This window comes from Rhinatrema bivittatum, chromosome 2 (genome assembly GCF_901001135.1).
Source record: "Rhinatrema bivittatum chromosome 2, aRhiBiv1.1, whole genome shotgun sequence".
Lineage (NCBI taxonomy): Eukaryota > Metazoa > Chordata > Amphibia > Gymnophiona > Rhinatrematidae > Rhinatrema > Rhinatrema bivittatum.
Window position 1 is genome coordinate 451,047,331 of NC_042616.1, and position 26,188 is coordinate 451,073,518.

At 43.2% G+C, this 26,188-nt stretch overlaps 1 protein-coding gene across 1 annotated transcript in view; it reads right to left on the reverse strand.

Moving 5' to 3' along the window:
- Window positions 1–26,188, reverse strand: part of PLBD1 (phospholipase B domain containing 1) — a 68,167-nt gene that overhangs the window by 36,153 nt on the left and 5,826 nt on the right. Inside the window, 5 exon segments of the mRNA XM_029590348.1 lie at window positions 903–1,047; window positions 1,938–2,099; window positions 7,358–7,496; window positions 10,653–10,736; window positions 12,610–12,829. Of these exon segments, the coding sequence (XP_029446208.1) occupies window positions 903–1,047; window positions 1,938–2,099; window positions 7,358–7,496; window positions 10,653–10,736; window positions 12,610–12,829 (750 nt within the window).

Below are 26,188 nucleotides of genomic sequence, written 5' to 3' on the forward strand. Positions count from 1 at the left end.
CTGCACCCGCTGCCTTTCAGCTTAACTAGCAGCTAAGTCCACGCTGAGAAACCCAGCTACGGGACCACGGAAATCGCCTCAGGAATTCTCAACTGGGGGAGGGACCTTTAGGTATCACCGCAGCAGAGGGAGGCTCTCTTTTCCTGAATTTAGAATTTCAAATTTCTCCCTTTCAAAAAGCTCAAAGCAATCCCCATAGGGAGATGCACGTCCACCATCTGCAGGAAACATAGAAACACAGAAATGACGGCAGAAAAAGACCAAAAATCAGTCCATCCAGTCTGCCCAGCAAGCTCCCACACACTTATTTTCCCATAAGTATCTGTTTCACCAACCACCAATTTCAGGGCCCTTGTTGGTAACTGATTCAAGTTTCCTGCCACCCCCTGCCATTGATGCAGAGAGTAATGTTGGAGTTGCTTCAAAGTTGAGCATAAGGCTTAATGGTTACGGGTAGTAACTGCCGCATCAAGCAAGTTACCCCGATGCTTGTTTACCCAGACTGCACAGATCAATGCCTTGTTGGATGTTGTCTGAATGTAAAACCTGTTTTCCACATTTCCCCCTGCTGTTGAAGCAGAGAGCAATGCTGTATATGCATTGAAAGTGATGTATCAGGCTTAATTGGTTTAGGGTAGTAACCGCTGTAATAAGCAAGCTACCCCCCACGCTTATTTGTTTATCCAGATTGAGCCCTGTTTACTAAGTATTTTTCCCACAGATACAAAAAAATGGGAGAAAATCTTTAGCAAATAAGCCCCTTTGTTAATCATCTGTGTATGTTTACAAAAAATAAAGTGAATACCTTCAATCCATCCCCACCTCCCTCCCCCATAACCATTCCACATCCTATCCACTACCCTAGGGGGCTGCTTTAATCTATTATGTTCTTTGGGTTGTACCAGGGTAGCTGCTGAAGGACATCCTGCCGGAGCTGGTCCCTGGGTCTGTGATATTGAAGTCCCAGTGTTTGAAAATCCTCAGGGTGGCTGCATACGTGTACCAGCTGTTGTGAGCAAAAAGGACGTTTTCATATCCAGGGAGAACCTGGGAACAAGCCAGAATCCTTGATTAAGCCAAATATTTGGCTAATGCAATCTACGGCATATGCTTAGAGATCCAGCCAATCATAGTATATAGAAAGTTCCCGTGCACATTTTTTGGTATGCGAGTGTACAAAGTAGTACTGAGTACTGAATTTCTGCACAGCACACGGGGGGGGGGGGGGGGGGGGGAAGAGAGAAATGTTTTCAGTATGGACAAGGTTAAGAGACAGCTAAGCAGCAGCTAACTCCTGCCAGAGCCCCATCACCAGCACCAGCCTCAGACAGGGAGACCACAGAGCCTAGTGCTGTGGCTCCCACACTACCTAGAGCAAGGGACCTATCCTCCATGGTAAAGCAAGTTTTCTCCCTTACAGCTGAAGATCTTACTGTGCCCATCTCCTGCCGCTAGCAAGCAATATTTCTTTGCAGTTAGTCAACCCAAATCACCCCTGCCCTTAACGGTTTGGAGGCATGCCTAAGCCAGTCTTCAATTTCACCTACCCACATGGATCAGATTTAAAGTATACTGCTGAAAAAAAAAAAATGTGTCGCAAGACCATGCCAAGCTAGACATGCAAGTCTGATTCTTGCCTCAAGCCTCTCCTTGCTGGGACGGCCTGGACTCAAAGCACTGCTCAAGTTGCATCACAGAATCAGTGAATTATAAAGATATGCAGCTAATGAAGGGACTGTGCAATTTCTGAAGCTCATACACTACCACATCTTTTAATTTCTCTTTTGACCCAAATAAAAAAAAATACATATATAAATCAACCTACAAATTTTGTCCAGAACCAGCAGTGCTAAAAGGCTGCACTCCAGAAAGTTCTTGCAGGGACATACAATTACAACAAAAAGGATTTCAAAGGGGATTTTTTTTTCTGATCTTACCTTGATGAGGGCAGAGCAATGGCCCATGTCCCATTTGAATTTCCCAAGTGCTCCCCTGTTAATGAACAGTCGGTCAACTCTTATAGGTGGAAACAGCATAGGGATGAGGTCCAAGAGATCTCCAACTGCGTTCAGGAACAGGACATCAAATAAAGTGAGTGGCTGGAGGGAAAGAGCATTAAGAATTTTTAAAGTATCAAAAATCTACTGTGAGAATGCTGAATGGTCAACTATAGTCATTTGATGGATTTAATCCTACTAATAGAAAAAGCTAAGAAAAAAAATGGATTTTTTTTCTCAGTTTTTTTTTATTCAAGGAAAAATTGTTATTTCTATTAAAATAGACATTGATATGAAGCTAGAGGAGCTTAAGCAGAATACAGTTGTTGATAATTTTGATTCTCACATGCAAGATTTTTTTTTTTTAAAAAGTCATTGGATCAGTTTAAATAAAATTGAAATGAGTTCATATCAAAGATTTAGGATCCTCTAGTGGGAAGAAGGGAACTGATGGTGTGATGGCTATCTTTTTGTTTTTAGGGGCTACAGAGCAACGGCAGCATCCGTTCCACTATAGAAGGCCTCCCTAAATTACACTGATCAAGGGGATCGGCCGTGGACCAGATATCATAAACATTGCTCAGCCGCTATACTAAAGGCTAATATTCGATAGGTCATTTGGGACAAGTTATTCGGCTAACTTTAGCTGGATAATTTGTACCATACATTCAGCGAAATGTTTATCTGGCTACACGTGTAGTATGATAATACAAAAAACACAATAATCAATTGCTTCAACACATAAATATTGAAAATGACTATTCATCATAAAAAGGGCTGAAGTCGTCTGCATTTATTTAAATACACTACAATGGACATTGATGTGTTGGAAGCTGAAACAGATGGCCACAGAGTGCAGACTATCAGACAAAAATAGAAGCAGTTATTGATTGGCTTGTTTAAAAATACTGCACATGGACATTTGTCCATGTGCAGTATTTTTGCTGTGTGGTACAAAATAGCCCTGCTTATAGTCATGACCATGTCTGGCTAGCAATATCTTGTAGCTTGGCTTCCAATCAGGAAGAGATGCTTTTCTCAATTACATTTTCAATGGGTTGAGAAAATTATTAAAAAAAAAAAAAAAAAAAAAGTTATTTATAATGCAATCCTTGGAGATAAGGAGAAGACGATGTTGAGATTTCTACAATGTTCTCTCGCCCTAGCTTGATAGTACCCTGTTATAGATTCCATCAAGCTAGGGCAAGAGAACATCTCATCTTTGTCAGACTTTCCTCACTCCAAATGAGTTGTTCGTACATCTCTCTCTGCATCTCAAACTGGCCCCAAAACCCTAAACCACCACAAAAACCTCACCTTGAGCTGTTAGCTGGCCCTCCTATAGTGAAATTAAATAGTTGACTACTATGTTAGTGTAATTTCCTAAAATACTTATGATTTTGAACAAGAACATGTTTACTTTGCGGTGTTGAACTAGAAGGTGAATGCTAACCCACAGTATTTATTTGTTTTTCTATACCGACATTCGATTCAGAATTTCACATCTGTTTACATATAACAAAAGTGTCTCCAGTTAATCTTTTGAAGACAAAATACAGTGTAACAGTTTAACAAAGTAAATATAAGTAACTATAAGATCAATAATAGGTTAAAAATTACAAAATACTTATTTAACAGTATGTGATCGTTGACATCGAATGTGTATGCAGATCTTGTAAACAGTTGTGATCTACATTTGGAATGACAGTATATAAAATGCCTAAATAAATAGAGATCTTAGTCTTCAAAATCAGAGAGTCATCTGTATTTCAAGCTTGGGTGTCAAGACATTTGACTGCAACTTTTAATTATCAGCATACATTTAGAATACATTGGGCAGTATTGGGGGATCTATCACATTTTCTCAGCACTTCTTAGATTTGCTTTTTCCTAGTGAAAAAAATTTGAAGGAACAATGGATTAATTTGGATATGACAATATCTAACAAACATCTGAGTGCTACGGGTCATTATGCATGTGGAAACTGTAGTATGTGCAAGATTACTGTTAAAGGAGATTCATTTATTACTAAAACAGATCATATTAACCTGCCTTTTATTTTACTAATTGGAAATCCTGTTATATAATCTATTTTATAGAATATCCCTGTGAGATATATTATATACTGTAGGTAAAACTAAACAGACAGTACTTACAAGATTAGTAGAGTGCAAAAGCTGTATTCAATTTCTCAGATCAAAAGTGCTGATGGTGGAACATTTTTCATGTATTGTACATTCCTTAGATAATACACGTTAGTTGACAAGGGGGAAACCATTTGAAGCAATTAGATGAAGAACAAGAATGGATCTTTTGAATTCAAAAACTGATCATCCAAAGGGTCTTAGACTAGAGCAGTGGTTCTCAACCTTTTTTCTGTCGGGACACACCTGACAGATGGTTCTCACATGCGTGACACACTGACCCATGATCGTCACAGGGCTAGATGTAAATGTACAGTTTGCATCCACGGGAACCCCCCTGATCCACAATAATGGATGTAAAGCAGAATTATGACATTCCCCATTCAACTCACTCTACAAAAAAGATATTCTGGTTCTGGTGTCATCTCAGTAACAGCAACTCAAACTCCTTCTACTTTCAGGCTCAATAGCCCTACTTATGAAAAGACAGCAGTTTACCACCAATGCATGTCCTCTTGAGAAAACGCAACAAATAAGACTGATAAAACACTTACATGCTAGTAAAATATCTCTGTAACAGACACAGAACCGACCTAACATACTCCCAGGATGTGTAGTAATGCACATAAACTAATCCACACACAGTTACACCTGTATTATGGAATACACTCAAACAGGAGCAACCCTATCTATGAAAAGGCAACACTACAAATATTAAATCAGGTCCTAAAAACCAATACACCTCTTATTAGGAAAACAGAACTAGCAAGCAGCTATAGATCCCCACACAGAAATAATTGTAAAACTATACTAATAAGCAGAATAAATGTTTCACAACAACTATGAACAGAATAACATCCAACAATTAAAAAACTCATAAAAACTATTAAAAATTCTCCAAACACCAATAAAATATTTCAAAAAAAGCAGACACATCACATAATATTAAATAATTAAAATAGCAGTCAATCAAGAAAAATAAACTTAAAAAGCCACCTTTACTTACCCCCTCCAACAGCTCTCCTACTCCTCTTCCATGCAGGCTGTAGCACACACCAGAAGCAGCAGTAGTGGCTAAGCTCTATACTCATGGTCCTCTTCCTTAGGGCCCATGTCTCTCACACACACACACCATACCAGTCATGCCCCCATGACCAGTTTCTGTCTCTCACACACCAATCATCTCCCAGTCTTTGACAAACACACCAGTCACCTTCCTGAACAGTTTCTCTCATGCCATACACACACACAGGCTTCCCACTCCCGTGTTCCACTTACATATATGGGCTTCTCACTCTCATAATCACTTTCTCTTTCTCACATACACTCACCAGTCTCTCACTCCCAAGCTTGTTCTCTCCACATGCACAGGCTTCTCATTCCCATAATCACTTTCTTTCTCTCCCACATACACACACACACCAGTCACCTGATCTCTCTCATGCATACACACACACACAGGCTTCCCACTCCCATGTTCTCTTTCAGATATACAGGCTTCTCACTCCCATGCTGTATCTCACACACTCCCAGCTTTCTCACTCCCATGCTCACTCTTCACATGCACAGGCTTCTTATTCCCATAATCACTTTCTTTCTCTCTCTCACATACACACAAACACACACCAGTCACCTGATCTCTCTCATGCATACACACACACACACAGGCTTCCCACTTCCATGTTCTGTCTTACATACACAGGCTTCTCCCTCCCATGCTGTGTCTCACACACACCCAGGTTCTCACTCCCATGCTCATTCTCTTCACATGCACAGGCTTCTCATTCCCATAATCACTTTCTCTGTTACACACACACACACACACCCAGTCTCTCTCTCATTTCCATGCTCGCTCTCCACGTGCATAGGCTTCTCATTCCCTGAATCACATTCTCTCTCTCACATTCACATACACACCAGTCACCTTACCAACCAGTCTCTCTCATATACATGCACACACACAGGCTTCCCACTCCCATGCTCTCTCTCACATAATCAGGCTTCTCACTCCCATGCTTTCTTTCACATACACCCCCACAACACCAGGCTTCTTACTCCCATGCTTTCTCACATACCCAGATTTCTCACTTCCATGCTTTCTCTCTCTCTCTCTCACACACACACACACATCCCTGACTGTCTCACACTCTCACATACACATCAGTCATCTCCTTGAGCAGTCACTTTCATTGTCTCTCACATATATACATACATCAGCTCTCTGACCAGTTTCTCTCAATCACACACATACTCTCGATCAAATACATTCTCTCACTTACACACAGGCTGGCTGGCTGTTTCTCTCTCTTTCTGTCACTCACTTCCTCTGCTCCTCCTCCTCCAGCCCCCGCAGGCCAAGAAGGAAGAATTCCATCGATCGCGGGAGGCTCATGCTGCTCTCTCCTTTCCCTTCCGCTTTCTCCCCCCAGAGCAGGAAGATCAGCTGCCTCTCCTGCTGCCACCGGACTCCTGCTATCTTCGGGCGTCCGAACTTCCTGTCGGGGGGGGGGGGGGGGTAGCGGAAGCGCAGTGCACAACGTCCGCTTCCTCCCTCCCCCCCCCCCCAAGCAGGAAGATCGGCGGACCATACGGCCCGACGCCCGAAGATAGCAGGAGGCCGGTGGCAGCAGGAGAGGCAGCTGATCTTCCTGCATTGGGGGGAGGAAGCGGAAGCTGCGCGCGGCGCTTCTGCTCCCCCCCCGAACGGAAGACCGGTTGGCCATACGGCCGCAGCAGCGCTTCCCCATGTGTGCCGTGATGGCGTGCGAGGCGTGGGTTCTCTTGCGGCACGGCCTTTCTTCTTCCCGCGCACCACTTCCTGTTCTGGGTCCAGGGGGGGAATGCAGGTGCGGGAAGAAGAAAAGGGCAGCCGCGGATGCCACAGCTTTTTTTTTTTGCACCGCTGCCGTTCCCGCTGGGCTTGAACGTGCTGATAGCCCAGCGGCAACGGCAGCAGGGAAGAACGAGCAGCGGGAGGGACCGGGAGCCACGCGACACACCTGCCGGTGCTTGGCGACACACTAGTGTGTCGCAACGCACCGGTTGAGAACCGCTGGACTAGAGAACAGCCTCCATATTGCTTAGCACAAAAAAAAACAAAAAACACACACCCTCCCCCTCATAAAACCTGATATTACATCTCATCCTCCTTGGTTAACCTTCCTGCAGTTCAGAGTAATGCAACAGACTGAAGGAGGGCATTTAGGTTACCTTTACCTTTTTGGCATGGCTTTTCGCCCACTCCGCTGCTCCATCACACAGTCCATCCAGTTGGGCTATAACATAGCCTGCATGTTGCCAGAAGGGGTCATCTTTGTGGAGTTCTGTTTGCTTTTTGGTCCACTGATACTGGTTCCTGTGAAGGTACAGAGACAGGCGTTCTAGAAGCACCTGACCAGTAGTTCTATAGATGGCACTGGGACAGAGGGGGGAGTGGAGAAAGACCAAATAATTGAACTTGCTATAACAGATCCATGCTAGGACTTCCAATATAGCAGAAACAGTGTGCTGAACTAAGCAAAAACAAACCAAAAACACATTAAAATCAGGGGAATGGAACTTTTTTTCAAATGGTAAAACAGTGCACTTAGGAATATGTATGGTACATCACACAATACTTTGGGAAGTTAGATTTTAAAAGTTTTGAGCAAAAGTTCAAGGGGAAAAAAAAAAAGTGCAAAAGACTGAAAATCAGTTTGCTGGCACCATTCTGAAAGCTTAAAGTCTTGGATAAGAGATGCTTCCAAATGTTTTCTCCCTTCCTAAAGTCACAGGGAACGCAAACACTTCCCTGCACTTTTTGATTTTTGCCCAATAGCTCAAAATAAAAAAATAAAATAAAATAAAAAAAAAAAAATCAGGCAAAAAAAAAAAAAGTTTCCAAAATGCCATTAGCACATGCTTTTACTTGCAGAATGTGTCTGCTGAATTTTTTTTCCTTCCAGAAGACAGAGGAAAATTTAGGTGATGACAAAACAAAATGTATGAAGACTCAATGCTGAAAGAATGTGTAAGGCCCACTCTTTAATATTTTTGGTTGAAAAATGAATTTTATTTTTAAGAACTAATGCTATAACAGTTCCACTGGCTTTTGGAATCTTTAAACTAGTAATCACTGCATGTGAATATTTTCAGATAATTTTCAAATGAAAAAAACTGGAAACCTTCCAGGATAGAAATTTCACATTAATGCATTCCCATGTAAAGTCCTGATTTGGTTAAGCCAACATGGCAACCATATGATGGCCAAACCCAAAGAATCTAAAAATCAGTGAGAGACACTCATTCTATAATAGCACTTGTTTATTGTTTTACTGTACTTTTTTGCCAAAAGCAATGGCAACTGGTGTTGGGTTGCCAACTGGCTCCATGTCATATGGAACAAGCTTTTCTAGTCCTATTTTTAGTAGGGATGTGAATCGTTTTTTGACGATTTAAAATATCGTCCGATATTTTTTAAATAGTCATGAATCGTTAAAGAGTGCGATACAATAGAAATTCCACTTATTTATCGTGAAAAAATCATTAAATCGGGTTAGTGCACACTAACGGGAGTTAGGACACAACCTAAAAACCCACCCCGACCCTTTAAAACCACTCCCTTAGCCTCTACCACCCTCCCGCCCCCCCCCCCCCAAAAACGTTTTAAAATTACCTGGTGGTCCAGTGGGCCCCGGGAGCGATCTCCCGCTCTCGGGCCATCGGCTGCCACTAATAAAAATGGCACAGATGGCCCTTTGCCCTTACCATGTGACAGGGTAACCGTGCCATTGGCCGGCCCCTGTCACATGGTAGGAGCATTGGACGGCCGGCGCCATTTTTAAAGATGGCGCCGGCCGTCCAGTGCTCCTACCAATTGACAATAAGGAAATCCATGGGTCTAGCGCTAAACTTTAGAAAGGAAGACATTGATAAAATGAGAAAAATAGTTTAAAAAACTGAAAGGTGCTGCTACAAAAGTTAAAAGTGTGCAACAGATGTGGACATAGTATTTATAAACAATCTTAAAAGCGCAGTCCAGATGTATTCCACAGATTAAGAAAGGTGGAAGGAAGGCAACATGATTGCTGGCTGTTAAAACATCATCAACAAAAGCAAGGTACTGCAGAGGGAACTTGGGAAACTAGGAGACTGGGCTACTGGCAGATTAAATTTAAATGTGGAAAAGTGCAAAATGATGCACACATGGAAAAATGATCCCAACTACAGGTACACGATGTTGGGCTCTGTCTTGGGAGTCACCACTCAAGGGCCTTTGAGTTCTCTGCTCAGTGCACGGAAGTGGTCAAAAAAGCAATTAGAATGTTAGGAATGATCCAGAAAGGAATGGAGAATAAATAGGAAATCATCATATTGCCTCTGTATGACCGCACCTTGAACATAGAGTGCGGTTCTGGTCACCCCTCTTAAAAAAAAAAAAAATAAAAATAGCAGAATTAGAAAAAAAAAAAAAAAGCACAGAGGAGGGCAACAATGATAAAGGGGCTGGAATGGTTCTCCTATGATGAGAGGCTGCATAGGCTATGGCTTTTCAGCTTGGAAAAGAGACAGCTGAGAAGGGGACATGATAGAAGTTTATAAAATCTTGAGTGGGGTGGAATGGGTAAAAAAAGGGACAGTTAGTTACCCTTTCAAACAAGGGGACACTCCATGAAACTAACAACTAACAGATTAAAAGAGATCATAGAAAGTACTGTTTCACCCAGTGCACTACCAAGCTGTGGAATCTGTTGCCAGAGGACTTGATCAAGGACATTAGCATAGCGGGATTTAAAAGAGGTTTGGACAAGTTCCTAGAGGAAAAGTCCATAGCACATTATTAGCCAGGTAGACTGAAGAACGCTATTGCTATCCCTGGGAATGAGTAACAGGAAACAGATCTACTTTATGGGATCCTGCCAGGTGCTTGTGACCTGGACGGCCACTGTTGGAGACAGGATGCTGGGCTCGATGGACCCAGCAGGGCTATTCTTATGTATTAACCATCTCACTGTCTCTCATTTGTTTCATTTCTCACATCTCTTCCCATTTCTCCCCCCCCCCTCCTCATGTTCTGTCCTGATCCTCACACACATAGCTGGGGAAGGTTTCTATAGTGTCCCGTATTCCCCTATTAAGTTAATGAGCCATATGAACACAATGTAGCCCACATCATGCCTTCTTGTAAAAAAAAAAAAAAAAAAAAAAAAGGCGCTGTGGTTTTCTACACAGTTTGATAACACCTTCTGTATGGAATCTAATAGGCAACCTTATCAAAACTCAAGTATGATGATGCTGCAAGTTTTACATTTGTGACTAAACCTGCCAACAAAACTGATAAGATTTTAAAAATTCCATTTTGTTTTGTAACATGAAACACACACATATAACCATGTTACCCATGAAAGAACGAATGATCATAAGCATTCTAGTTCACAAAAAAAAAAAAAAAGTAATCACATCTTAACAAAAGAAATGAAATTTGACAAAGGTAACAGCAGGGGATCCATGTTACTAATTCCAAGCTACGTACCACAAGAAGTCTTCGACTGGCTTACGCATTGAGGCATCTTTAATCAGTTGCGGATACAGGTTTGTTAACTGGTTGTATATGTGCCTAAAAAACCAAATATTAAAAAAGGAGGGAGATTATGTTAAGCCGTACTTATATACCATTCCTCTCAAACAAGAGTTTTACCTGAGGTGGTTCACGACAATATAGCAAATACATCAATAAATGACAATTCTCACAGTATCATATTAAGAGAGGGAAAAATCCCCCTGGGTAGATGTGAACGAAGTTCCATGGTGCCAAGATCCCAGCGCTGGTCCCCACTGCACGGGAGGTCCAAAAGGGTCATTAAAAAGGTATTCACTTATATTCCAAAACTTATATTCAAGTCACCCCTATCACTTTGGGCCTCCGTTGAGTGAACGGAAGCCTTTCCCAAACATTCTCTCAGTAAACCCTTTTATGACAGTTTGATATTTGAAACTAACAAAAGAAAAAAAGAAATCTGGGGGGGGGCGGGGGGGGGAGTAGGGGAGGCGATGCCACACTGTACTTAATGCCTTCTCTCTGCCCCTGACCCACACGGGGTTTAGTCACCTACATGCTTATGCAGCCCTTAACATGCTTCCCAGAGGCATTCGGGCCAGAGGGAGTGACTCCTGATAAAAACAAAAAAACAAAAAAAAAAAAAAGTGTCAAGTTCTCTTGTCCTCCCATGCAATGTCATGGAAGCCGGGCCAGGCTATCTTTCCCTTTACTCCTCCACATTCCACTGAAATGCAGTCTTAAGCTTTCCCATTTTGGCATTGTATTAATTAATTTATTTTGTTCGGTCATTTGCCTTTTCTAGGGAAACACACAAGCTGAATTACTAAGCAGCATGAATTGCACTCCGTGCGTCTTAGGAGGGGCATTATGCAGTGCAACAGCTGTCTCGGTTAACACTGGAGCCACACCCACTGAACATGAAGGGGACACAAGGTGTTTATTTTAAGTAGGGCTTCCCAAACCCAATCCTGGAGACACCACAGCCAGTCAGGTTTTCAGGATATCCACAACGAATATGCACGAGTCTCCATGATATGCACATTTCTCTCATGAATATTCATTGTGGATATCCTGAAAACCTGACTGGCTGAGGGGTCCCCAGGACAGGGCTGGGAAGCTCTGGTCTTAGTGATTTGACTTATGGGCCATGTCCTGGTAGGGTGCAGAATGAGCAGGTCCTTTTGACTTCACAAAGGCCTCAACTACAACTGTTGTTAAAAATTCTACCATTCCTCTACTCTACCGACCTTTAACTCCAAGACTAAAAAAGGTTAAAATTAAAAAAAAAAAGTCTCTCCTCCTACCCCACATGCTGAAAAATTTCAAAGTCACTCCAATGTACACATCTTCCCAAATAAAAGGATTTTTCAGGATTCATAGTTAGCTTGACCTACAACATTAAGCATTCATCCAGCACCAGTTTACAGTCCTTCCAGGAACAGCTATGCAGCCAGCTGCCGGGGCTAGTGATCTCAGGCGTTGCACAAAAGCCTTTTGGGAAGAAACAGCCAACCAAAACTGTTCTACCACCTTATTACATTTAAAATTGAGCCACTCAAGAAAGAGAGACACTGAGTGGGAGAGAGTAAGAGAATTAGAGCAATTAGAGATTCTCTCTCTCCCACCTCCCCTGCAGATTTTTCTCTTTTTATTCGTCAGAAGCTAATATGTTTGGCAAGCAGTACCTTCCAGGAGCGCCCATATATATCCTAGCTCATGCACATCAGCAACCCCTGTGCTGGGAGGATGCAACTTCCTCTGTTACTTCCTGTGCTGTTCTTTGATGGACCACTAAGCATACCATACCTTTGGTGGTCATCATAGGCTAGGAGAGCTACATCAACAGCAGAGCCAGCAGTTAGGCCAAACCATAAGGGCATCTGAAAGCAACAGGCACTGGCAAGTACTCTTGGCTTACAAGGATACTTACGGAGCAGTAAGATAACCCTCCAAGTAACCGGCAGCAAACATGATGTCTTTATTTTTCCTGAGTTCGGTCCCATAGCCAGCTCGTATCTCCAGGACACCCCAACCTGTGGACTGTATGGTGTCATTGTAAAATCCGTACGCATCCCCGCTCCTGTCCAGAGTATCTTTCACCTTAACGGTCTTCTCTTCGCTGACCCAGTACACTGTTGCATACTGGATTCCTGTACAATAAGTGTTCAGAAAATTAATTAAAAAAAAAAACCCACCCACACGACTTGAATTTTCTACAGTACCTTTCACATTCACAGAACCTCAACTGTAAAATTCTCAGATTGTCCAGAAATGTGCAGGCATCTCTGGGAGGACAGGCCTTGGCTATAAAGTTAATAGGTGCCCTGCAGGGCAGAACAGCTTCCAAAGAAGAAATGCTCTTAACACACTCCAGAGGATTACCCAACTGTTATCTAAACTGAAGGGGGGGGGGGGGGGCAGGAGATAAGAGCACCTTGCTCAAAACATTGCACATGGTGCTGGTGCAGATACCTAGCCTCATCCGTGGCCCCACATCTCCACCCTGCTGACATGCAGGGGATGTTCAGAGATGCTATCCCATGATGCAATTCTCTGCTTGATTTGGCCTGAGGAGGATTTACCTCCCCAGACTGAGAAGCTGCAGTTATGCTGCAAAATTTTATAAGAAGGAACAATGCCAGATATACTAAAAGGAGTAATTATAAAACCAAAGGGGAAAAAAAAAAAAAACAGTGACCCCCTGATCCTAAACAATTACCGTCCAGTCTCAAATCTACCCTTATTAGCCAAATTAATAGAAAAACGGTACAGAAACAACTAGCGGAACACCTTGATAATAATAACTTACTATATCCATCACAACATGGATTTCACAAACACTACAGTACCGAAATTCTACTCCTCTCACTTACAGACAACATCCTAAGAGGTTTTGATAGTGGAAAAAAAATACATTCTAATAATGTTAGACTTATCAGCAGCCTTTGACACAGTAAACCATAAAATTCTACTAAAAAGACTAGAAGAGATTTGACTACACAACGAAACAAACTGGTTCTGCTCATATCTAAAAAACAGGTTCTTTCAAGTTCAGATCAACAACACATTATCGGACAATTCAATCTTGAAACAGGTGTACTGCAGGGATCAGCCTTGTCCGCAACCCTTTTTAACATATACATGCTTCCATTATGCCATCTATTAGCAGGATTAGGAATCATACATTATATCTACGCAGATATTCAATTAATTCTACTCAATAGAAAAAACATTAAACCTAGCTAACATGTACCTAGACATTATAAAACAACTATTAAACCGAATGGAACTAGTGATCAATATTGAAAAAAAACAGAATTTCTATACTTAGAAAGAAAAAATATTGAAATCATTCAAACCCCAATTATACTCAAAAATAACCAGAAAATAGAACAAGTGAAAAAAATAAGGAACCTAAGAATAATAATGGACCCCGAAATTAATCTAAAACAACACATATCGCTAAAAGTAAAAGAAGGCTATGCTAAACTCATGATCCTCAGAAAACTTAAACCGTTACTAACTCCTGCAGATTTCAGAACAGTGCTTCAGGCACTAGTTTTCGCCAGTACCGATTACTGTAATGCACTTTTTCTAGGACTCCCAAATACAACAATAAGACCACTTCAACTTCTACAAAACACAGCAGCGAGAATACTAACTGGAAAAAGAAGAAGTGACCATATAACAAACTCTGGCCGAACTTCACTGGCTACCCATAGAACAAAGAATAAAATACAAAGCACTATGCACCATACATAAACTAATACATGATGAAAAAGCGGACTGGCTAAACACTGCACTACGGGTACACGTACCACACAGGAACCTTCGTTCAGCAAACAAAGCTCTCTTAACCATTCCCTCAGTCAAGACAGCGAGACTAACACAGGTAAGAGAGAGGGCATTGTCTTTAGCAGGACCCACACTCTGGAACACAATGCCTTTGGAGATCAGATTAACAGAGAGACCCCAAAACATTCAAGAGAAGTCTAAAGACATGGCTTTTTAAACAAGCCTTTTATAAAGAGACCGTAGAATAGAAAATACACTGGAATAAAAGAAGAGCACCGGTACACAGCACTATTCTCATAAATGTGCATTACAATATTTTAACATACTGAGTTCACAATGAATGTAATAAGATAACACAGGAAATATGATCTTTTTTTGACCTATAAAAGTACCTTCTAGGTACACCTGGCCAGAATCTACATCACTAAACATTTGTACATATTTTTATGATTTAATGTAACCGAAAGTTAATGGCACCGGTTAGAATGTACTATAGTACGCTTACTCTAAAGTTACTTATGTGCCTACATGTAAACCGTTGCGATGGTATATAACTTAACGAAGGTATAGAAAAGACTTTAAACAAATAAATAATCCTGGCTTGCAGTGAATAAAAAAAGGTAAAGCAATGTAATCAAGTAGTTCGTTACAGATGACATACAGAACATAGGGATGCCCCCTCCCTCAAAAAAAAAAAAATGAAAATCAACTAGAATGGGAAAATTTCCCTAAAAACACAAACCCATTCTGCGTTAAGACTTACAGTTTAATTAAAAAAAATAGTGAAGAAAATGAGAATCGGACGATCAAAAGAAGCCCTTTATTAAAAATGCCCGACTCTGGCCGAATTTCGCTTTTTACATAGATCTGCCTCAGGGGCAACTAGAAATAAATATATAAACATAGAAATTTAACACAATTAAATAATTAAAAACAATAAAATAATTAAAACCATTAAGATACATGTATAGGTGTACAAACTCAAGACATACAATAAAATCAAACATAAATGTGTTTAGACATCAAAAATGGTATGTGAAGCTATTGCAAAGTCAAAATGAAACAAACAGTGTTCTTAAAAATGTGAAATATGAAATGCATTTACATGCATAAATCAAATGATGCTGGAGAGGCTGGCTTTGTGTTCATATAGATTATAATTGAAAAATGCTGAGTGTCAGGGAGTCAGTATTTATTATTAAATGACAAAAACCAAAAAAGCTGCATTAGCTGTATGAATAATGCTTACTTAGATTAGCAGGACTTAAGGTATGCCTGCAGGGCTGATGTCACAATGTCATGCAAGGACATACATTTGTACCTGAATAAAAAAATGAATGAACTGCATTGAAAATCATGAACAAAATAAATCAAAAAATAAATAACAAAGAAATGAAAAATTGAAATTAAATGAAATATCATGAAACAGAGACTACCTACAGAGATTGGTTTTATCCTGTTCTGTCAAGAGATTTTGTTCTGATCGCTTTGCCAACTACAGTAGCAACATTAATGATGAGAACTCCAATCAGTCTGTTTCATCGACTCGATTGAATCTATATTGCTAAAATAAATATGAATACAGGATTAATTGACAAAAAGCTTATGAACACCTAGGGGTAGATTTTAAATACTTGCGCGATCGCGTACGTTTGTTCGTGTACCAGGCGCGAACAAACAGTACGCTGGATTTTATAAGATACGCGCGTAGCCGCACGTATCTTATAAAAATCCGGGGTCGGCGCACGCAAAGGGGTGCACATTTGTGCAACCGGCGCGCGCCGAGCCCAGCACGCGCTGCCTGTTCCCTCCGAGGCCGCTCCGATTTTGGAGCGGCCTCGGAGGGAACTTTCCTTTGCCCTCCCCCCACCTTCCCCTACCTAACCCCCCCCTACCTTTGTTGGCAAAGTTACGCCTGCTTTCAGCAGGCGTAACTTGCGCGCGTCGGCCAGCAGCCCCGCTCCATCCTCCGGTCCCGGGGGCTGGTCCGGAGGCCTCGACCACGCCCCCGGGCCCACCCCCGAAATGCCGCGGCACGCCCCCGGACATGCCCCCTCCCGCCCCTTTTCGAAAGCCCCGGGACTTACGCGCGTCCCGGGGCTTTACGCGCGCCGGCGGCCTATGCAAAAATAGGCGCGCCGGCGCGCAGGGCTTTTAAATCCGGCCCCTAGTGTACAAAATTGATAACCTAAAATTACATACATAAATTCCTGCAGTGCTGTTAAATATATATAAAAAAATATATTAAAAAAATATATATTTTTTATATATATTTAACAGTTTGCTTTAGGGTAATTAATCTGCCGCCTTGTTGTCTTTTTTAGACATCGGATTAGTAGCACCGATTTATTTTGATATTAAAAGCACTGCAGGATTTTATGTATGTAATTTTAGGTTACCAATTTTGTACACTAGGGGCAGATTTTAAAAAGCATTTACATGCGTAAATTCTGGGTTTTACGCATGTAAATGCACTTTAACTCGAGTAAGTGGGCTTTTGAAAATTGCTACAATATATGCCATTGAATCGTCCATAGGATTTATTCGCATAAGTGCACTTTACGTGAGTAAATGGCTTTTGAAAATTGCTACAATAGTAGTTACATTTATGCGCGTAACTCCTTTGAAAATTACCCCCTAGGTGTTCATGAGCTTTGTGTGTTCATTCGTTTTTTTTATGTATTGGTCTTTTCCACCCCCTTTTTTTCTGGTTATATTAGCAAGTCCTTTTAGTCAATTAATCCTATATTCATATTTATTTTAGCGATATAAATTCAATCGAGTCGATGAAACAGACTGATTGGAGTTCTCATCATTAATGTTGCTACTGTAGTTGGCAACGCGATCAGAGCAAAATCTCTTGACAGAACAGGATAACACCAATCTCTGTAGGTAGTCTCTGTTTCATGATATTTCATTTATTTTCAATTTTTCATTTCTTTGTTATTTATTTTTGATTTATTTTGTTCATGATTTCAATGCAGTTCATTCATTTTTTTATTCAGGTACAAATGTATGTCCTTGCATGACATTGTGACATCAGCCCTGCAGGCATACCTTAAGTCCTGCTAATCTAAGTAAGCATTATTCATACAGCTAATGCAGCTTTTTTGGTTTTTGTCATTTAATAATAAATACTGACTCCCTGACACTCAGCATTTTTCAATTATAATCTATATGAACACAAAGCCAGCCTCTCCAGCATCATTTGATTTATGCATGTAAATGCATTTCATATTTCACATTTTTAAGAACACTGTTTGTTTCATTTTGACTTTGCAATAGCTTCACATACCGGGGTAGATCTTAAAAACATACGCGCGCGCGAACAAAAGTACGCTGGATTTTATAAGATACGCGCGTAGCCACGCGTATCTTATAAAATCCGGGGTCGGTGCGCGCAAGGGGGTGCACATTTGTGTAACCTGCGCGTGCGCTGCCTGTTCCCCTCCGAGGCCGTTCCGATTTCGGAGCGGCCTCGGAGGGAACTTTCCTTCGCCCTCCCCTATCTAAACCCCTCCCTTACCTTTGTTGGCAGATTTACGCCTGCTGAAAGCAGACTTAAATCTGCGCGCGCCAGCGGACTGCTGGCGCGCCATCACCCGACCCGGGAGCTGGTCCGGAGGCCTCGACCACACCCCCGGGCCGGCGCCACACCCCCGGGCCCACCCCGAAACGCCGCGTCATTCCGCAACGCCCCCGACACGCCCCTTTTACGAAGCCCCGGGACTTACGCGCGTCCCGGGGCTCTGCGCACGCCGGCGGCCTATGCAAAATAGGCACGCGAGGGCCCTGTGTGCGTAAATCCGGCCGGATTTACGCGCGCAGGGCATTTAAAATCCGCCCCACCATTTTTTATGTCTAAACACATTTATATGTTTGATTTTATTGTATGTCTTGAGTTTGTACACCTATACATGTATCTTATTGGGTTTAATTATTTTATTGTTTTTAATTATTTAATTGTGTTAAATTTCTATGTTTATATATTTATTTCTAGTTGCCCCTGAGGCAGCTCTATGTAAAGAGCGAAACTCCGCCAGTCGGGCATTTTTAATAAAGGGCTTCTTTTGATTGTCCGATTCTCATTTTCTTCACCGTAACACAGCCAACTGGATCGGCTTCCGCTTTAATTAAAAAAATATACAGATGATTTAAGACAAAATATTACCATTTTTTCCTTTTTAAAAAACTTTGTCAGGTTTGAATGCAACCAGCAAGAAGAAAGTTCAGGTGCAGCTCACAAGAACCTGGCAATTACCCAACACTAAGAAGATCCCATGCTACGGATGCAATTAATAGTAGTGGCTATTCGCTAAGTAAACTTGATTAATAGCCGTTAATAGACTGCTCCTCCACGAACTTTTCCAAACCTTTTTTGAACCCAGCTGCACTAACCACATCCTCTGGCAACAAATTCCAGAGCTTTATTGTGCGTTGAGTGAAAAAGAATTTTCTCTGATTAGTCTTAAAATGTGTTACTTGCTAACTTCATGGAATGGCCCCTAGTCCTTCTATTATTCGAAACTGTAACCAATTCACATCTACTCGTTCGAGACCTCTCATGATCTTAAAGACCTCTATCATATCCCCCCTCAGCCTTCTCTTCTCTAAGCTGAACAGCCCTAACCTCTTCAGCCTTTCCTCATAGGGGAGCTGTTCCATCCCCTTTATCATTTTGGTTGCCCTTCTCTGTACCTTCTCCATCGCAACTATATCTTTTTTGAGATGCGGCGACCAGAATTGTATACAGTATTCCAGGTGCGGTCTCACCATGGAGCGATATAGAGGCATTATGACATTTTCCATTTTATTAACCATTCCCTTCCTAACAATTCCTAACATTCTGTTTGCTTTTTTTGACTGTTGCAGCACACTGAGCCGACGATTTTAAAGTATTATCCACTATGATGCCTAGATCTTTTTCCTGGGTGGTAGCTCCTAAAATGGAACCTAACATCGTGTAACTACAGCAAGGGTTATTTTTCCCTATAATGCAACACCTTGCACTTGTCCACATTAAATTTCATCTGCCATTTGGATGCCCAATCTTCCAGTCTCGCAAGGTCCTCCTGTAATGTATCACAGTCCGCTTGTGATTTAACTACTCTGAATAATTTTGTATCATCCACAAATTTGATAACCTCACTCGCGTATTCCTTTACAGATAATTTATAAATATATTGAAAAGCACCGGTCCAAGTACAGATCCCTGAGGCACTCCACTGTTTACCCTTTTCCACTGAGAAAATTGACCATTTAATCCTACTCTCTGTTTCCTGTCTTTTAACCAGTTTGTAATCCACGAAAGGACATCGCCTCCTATCCCATGACATTTTAGTTTTCTTAGAAGCCTCTTCCCTCCCTCCTAAAACATAAAATCAGGCTCAAGGTACACCCATGCCCTGCCAGTTCTGTCAGAGAGCAAATTCAAGCCAGTCAAAATGAATGGGGGGAGGGGGATGAGGAAGGATTCCTTCCAAACCTCCTACTAAATGTACATCCCCCACTGCACCCCAAATGGCTCCCACTAAGCCTGAAACTACAGAAGAAATGGTTTTGTTGTTTTTTAATTAAATCTTCTCTTTTGGGGGGCAGGGGCAAATATTGTTTAATCAAGAAGGGGCATTTTTAAATTAGAGAAATTGAAGGGATGAAAGTTGTAAGGGCTGGATAAGTTGGACGGATGGGCAGAGTAGATAGGCCATATGGTCTTTTTCTGCATGTTGCGGGCGCTATTAGGGTCAGGGGGTTGGACACTCTTTTCCTGGCCCCTTACTGAATAAGGGGGGTAACACTAGCGTGTCAAACGCTCATCCAATAGAGGGTTAATAGTGCGCTCCGGAGTGCACTGTTACTGTATTGGCCCGCCAGTACCTGGTAATGGAAGGAATGTGTCTTTTTTTGTGTAGTGAGAGAAGATCCTAATTTAAGTCAGCCAGCCATTTCACTTTTAGCCATATGATACAGATTTAAAAAAAAAAAAAGTGTTTTATTCATTTTTATGAATTTCCAGTCTACCCCCAGAAATCAGAAATAACATTCATTTGGACTTATTTGCCTTTCCAAATCCAAGTTTAAGGCAAGTTTTATCAGATACAGTAAGCATCTCACTATCCCAGCTGGCGTACAATATAACTTTGTATTTGAAGCAATGGAAGGACTTGGCAAAGAGAACAAGTAGTATCAATGGGAGAAATAAATTTGAACCCTGGCTTTCCTGGTTCTCAGCCTGCTGGCCAGAGGGGGAGGGGGGGTGCCACGTAAGGCTGAAAGTTTGCCTGGGGTGCCTAATACCCATGCACTGGCCCTGCCTATAATGGGTTGATTGCCTCAGGATGTCCTCCTCCCACCCTAAAATATGATCAAATCCACGTTCAAATATGCATGGTACGCCAGAGCCAGGAAAAAGAAAAAAAAAAAAAGGCAGTAAAATTATTTTGGCCCAACAGCCCCCTAGCAATTCTGTGTGCTACCATATGTGAAGCTGGGGCCAGATTCCCAGTCCTCTCCTCACATCTATTCTTCAACGCTATAGGAACTCACTGAAGGTGCTACTTGTAGCAGGGTCGGTAAGGAGCTGCAGCTCATGCCATCTTGGCTGGAGGATTGGCACAGCAGTGTCTGCTTTGCAAACGAGAGATGGGAGGAATGAAGTGGGTGCAGAGGGGAGAGAAATGCAAATACAGGAAATGAAGGCGCACTGGGCTTCAAATTTGGATGCCCCATGCCACAAACAGCAGGGTCCACCTGCATTGAAAACCTAGAAGTCAGAGATGGCTTGCCAATCCCAGATAACCTTTTCAAAAACATATGGCGTTTCTTAAAGTTCTGCTAAAGGTGTGTGTGCATACTACCACCAAATGTAGGCACAAGCTTTATTTTGGAAAAATAATTGAAATCCAAAGCAAAACCATTATCCTGCATTTGTGTTAATGCCACCATAGCCAATTCTAGAGGGCAAATATTGTTTATGTTGTTTCCATGTCAGTACCTGGGCTAAAAGTAGTGTCATGTTTTCCCCATGGAGAGAAGACAGCACACCCTCAAGGAGTACAGTCATCTTTTGAGGCTTACATGTGGCAGTGACAAGAAAGAAGATCTTAAGTGAGAAATTCAGGTCATGCAGCATCAGATATTTAAACGTGGGGGGGGGGGGGCGGGGGAAAGAGGTGGCAGAAGGTGGCCAATGAAATTGCAACATCATCCCTAAGCAATGAGGAAGAGAGAAGAGAGGCCTGGATTTATCAAAATGCGATAAGTATCGCATGCAATAGCAAAAGGGGCATGTTTTATGCAAATAGACAGTTTATCGCAATTTGCACTAATACCTATGTGAAGCACTAAGTTAGTGCAAATTGTGATAACATTTTCACACTTTGCAATACATGGCAGACCCATTGTATCGCCTGCATAAACCACTGGGGGACCATTGTTAATGGGAAAGAGAGAGAGAGAGACTGAGACTAGCCATAATGTCCTCTCCCTAGATAGGTATTTGTATCCCTATGAGAGGCCCACCTAGTAACTCGAGGTGAGGTTTAGATGTTAATGTAGGGGGTTAGGAGCCACTTTGATATTCAACGTGAGACGTACGAACAGAACAGTGCTCTCTTGTGAAGATTTGATGACCTTCGGAGTGAGGAAACTCACCCAAAGATGAGATTTGTGCAATGTTCTCTCCACCTAGCTTGATGTTGCCCAGGAAGAGTGGTGGCACCCAAGGCAGACTGAAGGCGGGGGGAGGGTCTGGCGAAAGAGCATAGTGCACCCAGGGCAGGGTAGGGCCCCGCCCCCCCCAGGTTCCCCGGCCCTTTCCTTGGATAGAGAAGGGGTGAGGGGAGACCTCCCAGCTGTTTTGGTGGCAGACATTTTGAGCCATTACCTGGGCTCCCGGGGGCAGGGAGGGTTTTTGGGGCTGGCAATCGCAAATGGACGTTCACCTTGGGGAGGAGGTATTTCCAGTAGAGGAGTGGTTGAGGGACGAGCCCCGGGGGGAGGGCAGAGAGCGGAGCACCAGAAGTGGGCTTACCAGGGGTGCTAGTTTTGTACCTCAGTGGCACTGCTAGTAGGCAGGGGGTTGTACGGTGCTGGGGGGGGGGGATCGTTCACAGGTGCGAAGGACGACATGGTCCCAGGGACGTCACGTCAAGAGTTGTGGAGAGATCGGAAGTGCCAGGCACGGCGTGATGACTCGAGGAACAGAAGGACAGCTTCGAAGGGGTGTGCAGCTGAAGTACGGAGCAGCGGCGCATCAGGAGTGGGAACAGGTGGGGGGGGGGAGGAGTGCGCGACAGTAGAGGGCATGCCAGGAAAAAAAAAGGTCACAGGTCAGCAGCTCTTCTAGTTAGTCTTCCTCCTCTACGAGTTCGAGAGATTTAGGGCCGGGACAGCGCACAGCATTAGCAGAGGGTCCCAGGCAAGACATGGGACACCCAGCAGACCAGCACTGGATTCCTTAACTGAATTGTGGGAAGAGTGCCTAAGTGCCTAGTTAAGCGTATTCGCAGGTGTAAATTTGTAAATATTTTTAAGCTGTTAGAGGGTAGAAGGGGCGGAAGGAAGCACAAAAAGAAGGCCAAAAGAGACAGGGCTGGCCCAAAAATTTCAAAGAATATAGTTAACTGGGTCCAGTGTTTTTTTTACAATTAGCCAGCGTTGTTCAGTCATTTTGATCCCACTCAGTATGGGGTTTTGCTGTCCTAAGCGGACAGCATTTTAGGGACTTTCAAGGATTACGAAGGTTGGACTTGGCTCAACTAAGACGAAACGTTCCGTGACAAAATGGCAGGGAATAAGTTTATGTCCTGGGGTACGCAGGACATTCATCTGTGCCGTACTCAGATTACAAACAAGGGTGTAAGGACTAGCAGAAGCGTAGGGGCGGGGCGAGCAGTAGCACAGCGGGTTACGGTGTTGGGGGCAGTAAGGGTGGGTCCTTTCGAGGTTCAGGAATTAATCGCAAGAGCGAACCAGGAAGCAAAGCCACCGGGAGCGGATCGGACCTCTGCTGGAGGTTCAACAAGCTTACGTGCTTGTTTCCCCGAATGTAAATTCAGGCATGCATGCACCTCTTGCGGCGGGGCACATCCGGCCATTAAGTGCTCGCAAGGTGCGGGGGGGGGGATCGTTTGCACCTGTGAACGATCTCCCCCCCCCCTCAACAAGGGCAGTAAAATATGAAATCTTGTATCAAAAGGTGGAGTCACCGATCAAGCTCCCTGCTTTAAAGGAGAGTTTGCGGTGGTATCCAAACTTAGAGGCTGCTTCTTTGCTGAGGGTGGGATTTACTGTAGGGTTCCTTATTCCATACGTGGGTCCGGGGAGCAGGGGGAGGGCGAGGAATTCCAGGTCAGTGCATAGAATGGCGGATGTAGTGCGTGAAAAGTTACAGGTGGAAATCCAATTAGGGAGGGTGGTGGGGCCTTTCGATGTTCGGCCTTTTTACAGGATGCATTCGTCACAGTTGGCGGTCATCCCAAAGAAGGTCCCAGGTAAGTTTAGGTTGATCCTGAATTTATCGTACCCAGCAGGCTCATCGGTAAATGACTTTATCCCGAAACATGAGTGCACAGTGAAATATGCTTCTTTTGACGAGGCGATAGCTTTGGTGCACAGTGCTCGGCTGGGGGCTTTGCTAGTAAAAGCGGACATAGAATCTGCTTTCTGGCTGTTACCAATTAATCCACTGAGTTTCCCTCTATTGGGTTTTTATTTCGAAGGAGGTTATTTTGTAGATCGATGTTTTGCCAATGGGGTTGCACGATTTCGTGTGCACTCTTCAAGGCCTTTAGCACTTTCATCCAATATGCCATGATGCAGTACAACGATTGCAAAGACATGTTACATTACTTAAGATGATTTCTTGCTTCTGGGCCGAGCAGGTCCAGCGTCTATCAGTATCAGTTAACAGGTTTCTTGGAGGTAGCTAGGTCTTTCGGAGTGCCCATTGCGCAGGACAAAACAGAGGGGCCGGTCACCAGGCTTACTTTCTTGGGCATAGAATTAGATTCAGTGGACATGGTGTCGTGGTTGCCGGCCGAGAAAGTAGTTTTGGTTGAGGGAACTGGTTAGGATGGTCCGCGGCTCGGTTAAAGTGACCTTGAGGCAGATGCAATCCTTGATAGGTTCCCTTAATTTCGCATGCCGGGTGATACCGATGGGTCGGACGTTCATCCGTAGACTGTCAGCTAGAACCATAGGGGTAAAGGCAAGGCATCATTTCATTCGAGTCATGCAAGCAGTGAAGGACGAACTGGGGGTTTGGGAGAGTTTTTTAGATTCCTTTAATGGAGTCTGTATGATGCAGGAGGCAGAAGTATCGAACGAGGATTTGGAACTGTATTCCGAATCAGCGGGGGAGTCTGGTTTCGGATTATATTTTATGGGCAGTGGTGCGTGGAAAGGTGGCTGGAAGAGTGGGTGAAGGAGGGGTTGACAAGAAATATCACATTCCTGGAGCTTTTCCCTATAATAGTAGCATTGACGATTTGGGGGAAGGGGTTGCAGAATAAAAAAGTAGTATGGTGGTGCAATAATTTAGGGGTGGTTCAGGTGGTCAACAAGCAGTCCAAAAAGTGTTCAAGGGTGTCAGGGCTTCTTAGGGAAATGGTCTTTCTATGCATGAGATGGAATGTAACTATAAGGACGAGACACGTGCTGGGTAACATGACCTTGATTGCCGATGCTCTTTATCGTTTCAAGTGAGATGTCTTCAGGGTCGAGGCTCCTCAAGCAAGTTTGCGGGGAGAGACTTTCCCAGAGCACCTTTGGCTGCTTGGCAGGATGACACATGGGAATTGATCAGACAATCCCTGGCACCGGCTACGTGGAGATATTATCTTGCAGGAAGAGGAGCGGTGTCTCTTTTTTGCAGACTTTTGGGATGGAATGGGGGGGGGGGGGGGACGTGCGAGAAGGAGATGTGGTACAGTTTATTTTGTGGGCTAAGGGGGCGGGTTACTCGTTGGCGTCGGTTTAGTGCCAATTAATGAGTTTCGCATTTTTTCAGAAACTGGGGGTTGGGGAAACCAGATTAGCAGTTTTCTGGTAAGACAAGTTTTGGGAGGATGGAGTAGAGAGTATGTTGTGCAAGGCGATAAAAGGAGACCTATAAGGTACTTAGACCTGTTGAAAATAGCGGAACACTTGACGGTGGTGTGTCAGTCTACGTACGAGGTTTTGCTGTTTCGAGTGGCTTTCTCCTTGGCATTTTTTTGGAGCCTTGAGGGTCAGCGAATTGGCTGCCAGATCTAAGGCATGTGAGACGGGGTAGGGTTGAGGGCACAAGATGTTTGGGGTTTATGAGTATCACATCACGTTGCGTATTCAGTAATCCAAGACTGATCAAAAAGGAAAAGGGTTTTGGATTTCATTGGTTCAGGCACGCGATGAGCTGGTGTGTCCAGTGCGGAGCGCGCAAGCTTTCGTATGGGTAAGACCGGCAACTGGTGGTTTCTTTTTAGTTCATGAGGATGGTTTACCATTAACCTTTTTTCAATTTGCTCGTGTGCTACAATGGGTGATGGAAGATTTGGAGTGGGAGGCGGGGAGGTACTCGACACATTCATTTAAGATAGGGGCAGCAACTACGGCGGCAGAGTTGGGGTGGTCGGTGCTCAGGATTCAAATGCTCGGACGTTGGAAGTCAGCGGTTTTTCCGGTCTTATGTGCGGAAGTAACAAATTGACATGGGGTGAGTGAGGGGGCCCTTA